Here is a 12,118-nt window from a genome sequence, read left to right as displayed (position 1 = left end):
AACCATACTCCTGGATAGGGGTTGGACTCTTTTCTTCTCCGGAGTTGCCCAGGGTGTGAGGCGCCGGGCGGGTGTGGGGATACTCACAAGCCCCTGGCTGAGCGCCCCTACGTTGGAGTTTAACCCGGTGGGACGGGAGGGTCGCCTCCCTACGCCTGCGGGTTGTGGGGGGAAAAACTCTGACTGTTGTTTGTGCATACACCAAACAAGAGTTCAGAGTATTCGGCCTTCTTGGAGACCTTGAGTGGAGTCCTGCATGGGGCTCCAGTTGGGGACTCCATAGTTCTGCTGGGGGACTTCAACGCGCACGTGGGTAATGATGGAGACACATGGAGGCGTGATTGGGAGGAACGGGCCTCCCTGATCTAAACCAGAGTGGTTGTTTGTTGTTGGACTTCTGTGCTAGTCATGGATTGTCTATAACGAACACCATGTTCGAACATAGGGATGCTCATAAGTGTACTTGGTACCAGAGCACCCTAGGCCAAAGGTCAATGATCGATTTTATAATCGTTTCATCTGATCTGAGGCCATATGTTTTGACACTCGGGTGAAGAGAGGGGCGGAGCTGTCAACCGATCACCATCTGGTGGTGAGTTGGGTCAGGGGGTGGGGGAAGACTCTGGACAGACCTGGTAAGCCCAAACGGGTAGTGCGGGTAAATTGGGAACGCTCTGAGGAGGCCCCTGTCCGACAGACTTTCAACTCACACCTCCGGCGGAGCTTTTCGTGCATCCCTGTGGAGGCTGGGGGCATTGAACCCGAGTGGACAATGTTCAAAGTTTCCATTGCTGAAGCTGCGGTGAGGAGCTGTGGTCTTAGGGTCTTAGGTGCCTCAAGGGGCGGTAACCCACGAACACCGTGGTGGACACCGGTGGTCAGGGAAGCCGTCCGATTGAAGAAGGAGTCTTTCCGGGATATGTTATCCCAGACGACTCCGGAGGCAGTTGCAAGGTACCGAAGGGCCCGAAGGGCTGCAGCCTCTGCCGTGAAAGAGGCAAAGCAGCGTGTGTGGGAGAAGTTCGGAGAAGACATGGAGAAGGACTTTTCGGTCGGCACCAAGGTAGCTTCTGGAAAACCGTTCGCCACCTCAGGAGGGGGGGAAGCGGGGAACCATCCAAGCTGTGTACAGTAAGGATGGGACGCTGTTGACCTCAACTGAGGAGGTAATAGGGCGGTGGAAGGAGCACTTTGAGGAACTCCTAAATCCGACTAATACGCCTCTATGGTAGAGGCAGAGCTGGAGGATGAGGGGGGATTGGCATCAATTTCCCTGGTGGAGGTTGCTGAGGTAGTTAAACAACTCCACAGTGGCAAAGCCCCAGGAATTGATGAGATCCGTCCAGAAATGCTTAAAGCTCTGGGTGTGGAGGGGTTGTCTTGCTGACACGCCTCTTCAACATTGCGTGGAAGTCTGGGACGGTGCCTAAGGAGTGGCAGACCGGGGTGGTGGTTCCCTTTTAAAAAAGGGGGGACCAGAGGGTGTGTGCCACTACAGGGGTATCACACTTCTCAGCCTCCCGGTAAAGTCTACTCCAAGGTGCTGGAAAGGAGGGTTCGGTCGATAGTCGAATCTCAGGTTGAAGAGGAACAATGCGGATTCCGTCCCTGGTCGTGGAACAACGGACCAGATCTTTACTCTCGCAAGGATCCTGAGGGAGCCTGGGAGTATGCCCAACCAGTCTACATGTGTTTTGTGGATCTGGAGAAGGCGTATGACCGGGTGCCCCGGGAGATACTGTGGGAGGTGCTGCGGGAGTACGGGGTGAGGGGGTCCCTTCTCAGGGCCATCCAATCTCTGTACGACCAAAGCGAGAGCTGTGTCCGGGTTCTCGGCAGTAAGTCGGACTCGCTTTCAGGTGAGAGTTGGCCTCCGCCAGGGCTGCGCTTGTCACCAATCCTGTTTGTAGTATTTATGGACAGGATATCGAGGCGTAGTCGGGGTGGAGAGGGGTTGCAGTTCGGTGGGCTGGGGATCTCATCGCTGCTTTTTTGCAGATGATGTGGTCCTGATGGCATCATCGGCCTGTGACCTTCAGCACTCACTGGATCGGTTCGCAGCCGAGTGTGAAGCGGCTGGGATGAGGATCAGCACCTCTAAATCGGAGGCCATGGTTCTCAGCAGGAAACCGATGGAGTGCCTTCTCCAGGTAGGGAATGAGTCCTTACCCCCAAGTGAAGGAGTTCAAGTACCTTGGGGTCTTGTTCGCGAGTGAGGGGACAATGGAGCGGGAGATTGGTCGGAGAATCGGCACAGCAGGTGCGGTATTACATTCAATTTATCGCACCGTTAGACGAAAAGAGAGCTGAGCCAGAAGGCAAAGCTCTCAATCTACCGGTCAGTTTTTGTTCCTACCCTCACCTATGGTCATGAAGGCTGGGTCATGACCGAAAGAACAAGATCCAGGGTACAAGCGGCCGAAATGGGTTTCTCAGGAGGGTAGCTGGCGTCTCCCTTAGAGATAGGGTGAGAAGCTCAGTTATCCGTGAGGAGCTCGGAGTAGAGCCGCTGCTCCTTTGCGTCGAAAGGAGCCAGTTGAGGTGGTTCGGGCATCTGGTAAGGATGCCCCCTGGGTGCCTCCCTAGGGAGGTGTTCCAGGCACGTCCAGCTGGGAGGAGGCCTCGGGGGAGACCCAGGACTAGGTGGAGGGATTATATCTCTAACCTGGCCTGGGAACGCCTCGGGATCCCCCAGTCGGAGCTGGTTAATGTGGCCCGGGAAAGGGAAGTTTGGGGTCCCCTGCTGGAGCTGCTACCCCCGCGACCCGACCCCGGATAAGCGGATGAAGATGGATGGATGGATGGATGGATCTTTCTCTGGGTATCTACATTACTTGGGGATAAAGCTTGTGTGTTTGAATAATCTTTCTTAATTTATTTAATGTGTGCTTTGGTTTTGAACTGAGCCACATTTAATTGGCTGAAATTGATTCCAATTCAAAAACTTAACTCGTCAAATTAAATCTAAAATATTGGACCCACCGTGAGTGAGTGTCCCTTTAAACTATGCCTTCAGTTTTTCACTGATGTTGCTCTTACTGTTTTCGCCCCGATTAGGTTAAATAAAAATGACTTATTGAATATAACATGTTTTAGTTTTACTGTTGTGCTGCAAATACTTGCTAATATTCCCCTCTCAAGGCCTCTTACTGAACTGTATTCCGTTGAACACAGATCTTAGCTCCCACCCTTCGGCTGCAGCAGTGTTACGTGCATCTCTGTGTTACACTAAACAACACACTTGATCCGGCATTCAACCAACAGTGTCAGAGTGAAAGGATGAAAGAATTATTACAATTTGCTTTAAACCATAAAACGTTGAAATTCAATGGTAATGAGGTAAACTGAGCTGTGCTGTGCAGTAGAGCAGGGGGGAGTCATGATGATCAGTTGTCAGGAACACAGGACTGTAGGGAGATACAGGGGATGGTGGGTAGAGGGCTTAGGGGATGAGGGTTTGCACAAAACTTTTGTTTGGGTGGAGTTGCCATTTTTCCTCTCTGCTGACTCTTTATGCAAACCAGAGGCAACCAAGCAGAAATCTGGCTCCACACTGACAACTCATCATTTAATTCCTGACTTTTGGAGTGTGCCACACATTTTAATAAACTCTTGCATACTGGGACACTATACAAGCGCCTTAAAATGAGATTGGAGAACACATTATCTCTCTTCTCTAAACTGTTATAAACGACTGGAGTTTGACAGGCCAAAATTAAACTTACGGATGATGGTTGACGTTAAAAAATACATCTTTGCTAACCCTGCATCCAAACAACTTTACCAGAGATGTCCCAAAAGGGGCATCAACTGATGAAAGATATGCTACTGATATCCTACCATCTGCTCAGCCTCTGAGTACGTCCATTAGAAAGACAAATACTGTAGCTGGATACAATAATGTGCCATAAAGACAAACATTCCACCATTTCCTAAAAGAGCAGAAAACCACAGTATGTTGCAATTGTCAAACTTAAAGTTTAAAAATGACGAGCTACCAGGAAAAGCCATGTTTACAGAGTTTTGAACTTCGCCGAGCAGCCCCAGGAGAGTTCACAGAGTGCATCGGTAATACCCCTTTCTCAAACAAACACAGTGGATAATACGGTACATTGACCACAGATTCAACGAGAATTCGACCATTCATTCCACACCACTGGGTAAATGCTAGATTGTTGCTGTTCACACAACCCACTGTTGTGCTGTTCACTCACCTACACTTCTATGCTACTGTGTTGCAAACATAATTAAATAAAATTTAACTCCAGTTTTAAGCATCTTTTTGATGAAGAGAGATTCATGGAAAAATATGTACTTTAGTGTAATAACTAAGCTATTGTAAAGTTTTTTTTTCTGCTTGAGCAACAGAAGGTAGATTTGCAAAAATGGAAAGTTAAGGAGCCTCCTGCTGGGTTAGTTGAGATACACATCATGCTCCCATACTGTCTGGAATTTGAATCTGCCTGGAGAGTTGTCTGGTAGCCTATATATTCCTCTCCAACAAAAGGGAATTGTGCTGTGCACTAGATGCAGCTTTAAAAGGCTTTAAAAACTGCCTCATTACTTCTGCTCTATGATGTGTTCTTAAATCATAAAACGTATGTCTTATGTTATGTTACAAAATGCTCCTTACAAATGGAATGTTTCACAAAAAAATGTAAACCAAATTTAAAGCTTTAGTGTGTGCGCGATCACGTTGACATTTCAAGGACATCAGTTGTAATTGCTGTCTTTATTGTGGATTTAATTTCATTTCAATGAATTGTGTTTGTTGGTGCTTTTCTATACTGTACATGTTTTCTTTTACTAGATATAGTAATTATATGATTATGATCTTGGTGAGACTATACTTTTTAAATAAAGGAATAATGATATAACTAGATATATCAATACCTCCTCTCTTCTTTTTTCAAGTAATTTAGTCACAACAATTTGCCCTGAAACATTTTCAGCAACCATTACTTATTTCACACAGTTGACAAAAGTTAGTGTGATGGAAACAGCAGTGTAGGCTGTAATGTTAACAGCACAACTGTTACCCAGCACAGTGCTACTGTAATGCAGAATATGACAAACTGTTGTTTGATGAGCCAAGTGATGAAAAAGTAAGGCGCCAGTACAAAAACATTACCTGTCTGAAATTGCTAACCTGCACTCACAACAGCTGCTGTTATCAGCAGAGGTTAGCGAGCACAAGACTAAACCACCTGTCATCCTCTCCGGCACAGCAGCAGCAAGAAAAGGAACACAGACAAAAAATGGAATAAGCAATGTCTCCAAAACTTCAGCACTCGGACTAAAATTGAATTCATTGTAAAGGCATTTCAACTGTCTAAAGAGCGGCAGACAGCCTTGAGGGACCGACTCTGATAATGGATTTTAAGCCCTCCGTGTGGCATGTTGCTGCTCTGTGTTAGCACCCACTCTGACAGGGGTGGTTAAAATAACACCAGCCCAAAAGAGTCGGAAAAATAAAATAATGCCACTGTGGCTGTGATCCTCTGAGTTAATCTTTGAAGACTAGAAGGCTTTGTCAGTCGTTTTGTCTGCGTAATCAGCCGCACACAGAGGCGTGAGAGTGTTCTTAATCATTTCGGCGTAATATTTCATCCAACATTTATACTTTCTGAAAGTGTGAGTTGAAAGTAAATCTTTCCATACTGACTAAACCCTTAAGTGAGTGAGAATGTATGTATTCTCTCTACTTATCTTTCCTTTACTTTATTAAGGGTGCTTATTACTGGCAGTTCTTTGACATGGTTGACATGTTCACTTACGCATGTGTGTGTGTGTGTGTGTGTGTGTGTGTGTGTGTGTGTGTGTGTGTGTGTGTGTGTGTGTGTGTGTGTGTGTGTGTGTGTGTGTGTGTCTGTGAAAACTGTTAATTAAATATGCCATGATATGTCCAGGGGCTTGATCTAAGAAAGTGTCTGACAAACAATCCAAAAGCTTATTGGCACATACTCTCACACTCATTTATATTTTATACACATTCTCTCCCATGTGTACTACTTTCCACCTCTGGGTCTAATACAGATTCATCTTACCAGCATAGCTTTAGTATGAGAAACTGCTCTGCCCCGGTATAGGATGCAAATGCTACTACCACTGTGAAAATACATAAAACATGGTTGGAATCACTGTTACGGACACTGTAATTATTTTACAGGTATCAGCTATTTTACGCTATGCAAAATATGTACATAAGCTAACATGACTACTTTTTTGTATTAACAATAATAGAACAAACCCTGATGTGAAATATATTATTTTAATACATTTCAACATACTATAGAATTAGTTACATTAATCACAACAATTTCCGATATAATAGCACAAAATAATTTATTCAGATTTTATTTAAATGTTGCATTTACAAAATTGGTAAGAATATTAAAAAATGTGTCACGTGTGTACATAATTCTTTACTGGGAGAATAAACTAAAGCTTTGCATCCTTTAAAATGTCACAGAACAAACAGAACAAGGCATGAGGTGGAGTGGGGAGTCAGAAACCACATTTAATTGTGCTATGCAGGAAAGTGTGACACGGTGCACCATCGCTGTTCATGCATATTTTTTAATTATCCATATTGCGGGTGCTCGGCACAGCAGAAGAACACCAAATAACTGCAGAGATCTAGGGTTATTATAATGTATTATCATATAATCAGTAACAAAATGAAGAAAATACTGTGAACAAGTATGGGGCAAGAGGCAATTACCATTATATGTAGACAAAAAGCTTACTACTACTAAAGCTACTAAATACTGTATGTCAAAGGTGGAAATTGTCTTGGTTCTGATAAATGATGGGGATTATAAATCAGGTTTATTAATATGGAGTTGTCATCATGGTAACACAGCAGGAGGTAAATCGTAGGGGGATGAGTTGTAGAGGCAGAATAACTATCTGTATAGAAAATGCTGAAAATGTTGTAAGCGCTATGTTGGTATTTAGTTTATTGTACAAAGTCTATCATCTATGGTATGGAGTATTGCTGGTGTGTCAGGAATGCTATTCATCATTTGTGATTAGTGTCAGACCAAAAGTTTTTCATGAATATTGTAAACAGAAGGTTTTGTTAGAGTAGAGGCCTTTTATATTTCAGTTAAAAGATAAGAAAAAAGAAAGTAAAACAAGAAAATTGCCTTAACCCTGTTTGTCTTTGGTCGGCACAAACAATGAAAAGACCAGTCAATTTATAGCCCTGTCCAAACCCTTAATGACCCAGAAAACCATCCTCCAGCAATTGAGATGGCTCATCAATTTAATTACTTTACAACCCAGGCCCGCACCCATTCTGTCAAAAGCCTGGCATCTGAAGTTTCCAGTCACCCTGTACTTGTAAAAATGCCAGCAGAAAAGCTCTTTTGGACTGTTGTTTACAATGTTAAATATAAAATAAAATTAGGGTTTATGAATCAAAGAAGGACCTATGAAGATAGCTCCATTAATAAATGTATTGTGTATATATTCGTTATACATTTTCTACTCATAATTGTAGTATACAAAGAAGCATACTACAAATCCACTGCTTCTAATTTGCTGCTGTTGCCACATGAGCAGTTCCTTGATGATCCATATTATATTGTGAATAACAGCCCCATCATAATCATCACAGTGAACAGCTACACCTTGTGTTGTTAATCTTATTTCAAAAAAGCAATTTGTGTGTTTTTCTTCAATCTAGATTCAGTCCATATATAATGTACACTAAAGAGTCTACAGTAACACCAAAGCATACTAATTATGACTGTAAACAGCACATACAATATTATAGATTGCTTGCAAATATCACAAAAGCCATATTAGGATACAGCAGATGGCATGCAAATTTAATGAGTGGCATTGTCTTGGGAAAAAAGAGGTGATTATGTAAATTAATTAATTTTAGAATATATTCAATACTTAAGCAGTCTTTTAGCTGCAAAGTCCTGCAATAACTACTAAACTTGATGTTTCATTAACTGTTTTGAGGCAATTGTCTATTGTTACGGGCCTCTTTATCCTCATTTCTGAATTATCCAATGTGCCCGAAACCTGTGCAGGTGTGCAGTTATGGCTACAATACATGGAACATGCATAAATGGTAGCATGCCTAGACTGCATATCTGTGTATCTATTCAGACTAAAGGCTTGAATGCGGAATTTACTAGTATGGCTCTAGTCTGCAATTGGTTGTCAACACCCTCTGAGCTCTGCTAGCTAGTTTGGTACAGCTCTGCAGCTGACAGCAGGCTGATAGATGAAAAGTGTAATTGCTAGGCCTTTTATCAGTAGGTCAATCACATGCAAACATGTCTCACTCACTCACTCACTCACTCACACACACACACACACACACACACACACACACACACACACACTTAATTCCAATCTGATAATCTAAAACTTCCAGGGATGGCAATGTCGGTCTCTTCGGTCAGTCCACCACTCTGATCTGGACTGACATATCTCAAAACTATCCACTTAAAAACTATTGCAATGATGATGATAAACATAACTGCTAAACATTTGCATGTTAACGTTGCCATTTTGAGCATGTTAGCAAATACAGCCTCACAGAGCTACTAGCGTGTGTGTAGACTCTTAATCTCTTATCTTATTTTTGTATAAATATACAATAAATGTAATTTGAATAATGTTTTACTATGCAAATCTATAAAAATACAGGCACATCTAACTCCCAATAGGAATGTATTTACTGCATACTTAATTAATTATAGATATTATACCTACTCTAGCCATCAAGTATTACATGGTAAACATAAACATTTTTAAAAACACAGGTGAATGTAACCCTTGTGTTGACTTCGGGTCACATTGGCCCGTTTTAAATTTTTGTTTTATATCAGAAAATATTGGACGTAGAAATAAGAAAATTGTGAAAAAGAAAGCGTCACAAATGTCAGAAAAAAAGTGTTTTTTTCAAGGTTGAAAGGAAGACAACACAAGGGTTAATTAACCTTGGATCGACCCTGGTTGATACTTACCATGTACAGCAACATAATCATGTCAGCATGTCATCAACAGTAGAAGTAAAACCAGCACATGCCATCTGCTTACACTTACCATGCAGCCGGATGAGTCTAACTGTCTGTCAGTCACACATTTGAAGTTCTTCTTGCAACCACCGTTATCTTTGGAACAGTCACGGGCGGGCCCAAAAGATGCCAGTAGGTCCTCCACTGTCTCAAAGTAAGTGGACATCATGGCCTCTTCCCTGAAATGGAAGAAAAGAAAAAAGATTATTTCACAGTGTAAATAAAGACACACCATTACTAGTAATGGTAAGTGGAAACGAATGCTTGAGCAGCTGAACATCCCTCATAACCTTGCTATGTTAGTGCAATTAAGAAGCCATCAATGCTTGTACATAATGTGACAACATTATGGTTTGTTGGTGGCTCTTACCCTTGCACCTACAATTAATGACCACTTAAAATGTTTGCAAGTCATGTTTTGGTTCTTTGTAAAAGGGTATACAAGTCATCTTAATGGCAAAAATATTAATAAAATGTAGATAAATGAATACCAACAATAACAGAGCTGGTATTAAATACAGAAAGGTATTACTTCTTTTGATATGACTGGTTTCCTCTGTGAGCTTTAGTTTCATTGTGTGACTGGTAGCACAAAGGCAAACACTACTAAACCCAATCCAATAGTAGTTTAAAACTGATGTACCCTAGGGCTTATGTTGTGCTGTACCAGGTGCACAGCGTCTTTAAAGGCGCTTTAACACCTATAGTTTGGTAGACTAGGTGCGATTTGCAGGTGAAGTTGCAACATTGGTGCATTTTTTTACACGGTTTGGTTAGTGTTCACACTGAACTTTGTCAAACACACCAAACCTTGTAAACAAAAACGGTTGCTGTTCTATTAAACAGAAAATCCAAGTGAAACGTGGCTGACACTTCTGGTCTCAGACATAATGGAGTGACACCAAATTTATAATGTGCTAGATTTTCTGGTTTTGCTTTTGTGATTTTAATATTTTAAAAGAAGGTGAACAATATGAGCACCTGACAAGACAGCGAGTGAAGGAGAGGGCGGGCCGGAAAGAGAGATTATGGTGTGTTGTCACACAGACAACAAGCGGTGTATGGTCATAATAGGTTATGAATTTGAAAGTTATTATCCCTTAAATCATATATAAGTCTGTAAATTGTGTGCAAGGTAGAAATTGCAGGCTAGTAAATACACTACTTTTTGGCACTACTTACTGGCATCTTTTGGGCCCGCCCGTGACTGTTCCAAAGATAACGGTGGTTGCAAGAAGAACTTCAAATGTGTGACTGACAGACAGTTAGAAACTTAGACAGTCAGTGCCTCTGTATCAAGTCAGGATATGTGCTGTCACAGTGTATTATATATATATATATATATATATATATATATATATATATATATATATATATATATATATATATATTCCAATATGACACAATTTCATACGATCAACCATAAAAACCTGGATGACATTATACAACATCTGAAAACCTCCTGTTGTTGTCAAAAATGTTTGGAATTGTTTGGCTTCTGATCTTCTACAGATTGTAAACATGTCTCTTCTCTCAGGTATCTTCCCACAGGCCCTGAAAACTGCAGTCATCAAGCCACTCCTAAAAAAGAACAATCGAGATACGTCACTAATGAGCAACTATAGGCCAATATCAAACCTTCCATTTTTAAGTACAATCATTGAAAAAGAGGTTTTTCAACAACTCACCCTTTTCTTGTCACTTAACAAAAGTTTTGATGACTTCCTTTTCGACCACACCACAGCACTGAGACGGCTCTTGTTAAAGTCTTTAATGACTACACTTAAACACAGATAGTGGCAAAATTTCAGTCTTAGTATTACTTGATCTCAGTGCTGCATTTGATACGGTCGACCATGACATATTACTAGACCAATTGGAAAACTGGGTTGGCCTTTCTGGCTCAGTACTAAACTGGTTTGAATCCTATTTAAAGAATAGGGACTACTTTGTGTCTATAAGTAATTATACATCTGAGCATACAAATATGACGTGCAGAGTTCCCCAAAGCTCAGTTCTGGGGCCTCTTCTGTTTAACATCTACATGCTTCCACTGGCTCAGATTATGGAAAACAACAAAATAAGTTACCATAGTTATGCGGATGACACAAATTTACATAACCTTATCGCCAGGGGACTATAGTCCAATACAAATCTGACTAAGTGCATTGAACAAATTAACGACTGGATGTGCAAGAACTTTCTTAAATTAAATGAAGAAAAAACTGAGGTGGTTGTTTTTGGAGCAAAAGAGGAACGACTAAAAGTCAGTGCTCAGCTCCAAACGACAATGTTAAAAACAACAGACAAAGCCAGAAATGTTGGTGTAGTCATGGACTCAGACCTGAATTTTAACAGCCACATTAAGACAATTACAAAGTCAGCCTATTACCACCTTAAAATATATCAAGGGTTAAAAGGACTTATGTCTCAGCAGGATTTGGAAAAACAAACTCCCAAAAAACTGCAGGTTTGCTGTAACTCTCAGTTCTTTTAAATCAAGGCTGAAGATCTATCTTTTTGATGTTGCCTTTCTTTAAATAACTGTTCATTTCTTATACTGAAGTTGCATTGTTGACACTGTATGACAATCTATATAAGCATATAAAGAGAAATTCCTATTTTATCTGCTTTTATATATTTAACTGTTTTAACTGCTCTGTAATGTTTAATTTCTTATACTGCACTGTAACTTTTATTCTCGTATTTTATCTGTTTTTAATTTTTAATCTGTTTTTATGTAAAGCACTTTGAATTGCCCTGTTGCTGAAATGTGCTATGCCTTGCCTTCACTTCCTATATTTGGGTCGGATTGCATTCTTACCTAAGGGGAACAGAACTCAAGTGCACCTGGAAGTAAACCAAGACCCCCGTTTCAAGCAGACCAGAGTTTTGTTGCTTTGTCCCTACCAGAGTTTGAATGACATGTCATATCATGCCAAACGAACCAGACTACCCCATGAAACGCTCCAGGATTCGGTTAAAACTGACCAAACTGCTCAGGTGTGAAAGAAACCTGCATACATTTGTAAATTAAATTCCATTGTAGTGTTATACTGTATACGTAACAG

The 12,118-nt window shown here is 41.4% G+C and overlaps 1 protein-coding gene across 1 annotated transcript in view; it reads right to left on the bottom strand.

The window, feature by feature from the left end:
- The window catches only part of astn2 (astrotactin 2), a 314,654-nt gene that overhangs the window by 100,362 nt on the left and 202,174 nt on the right, over positions 1–12,118 (bottom strand). The window contains exon 11 of the mRNA XM_078271027.1: positions 9,076–9,226. Coding sequence (XP_078127153.1) covers positions 9,076–9,226 — 151 coding nt within the window. The remainder of the gene's footprint in view (positions 1–9,075; positions 9,227–12,118) is intronic.

This window comes from Sander vitreus, chromosome 16 (assembly GCF_031162955.1).
Source record: "Sander vitreus isolate 19-12246 chromosome 16, sanVit1, whole genome shotgun sequence".
NCBI classification, from domain to species: domain Eukaryota; kingdom Metazoa; phylum Chordata; class Actinopteri; order Perciformes; family Percidae; genus Sander; species Sander vitreus.
This window is presented reverse-complemented; position numbering and strand designations above follow the sequence as displayed.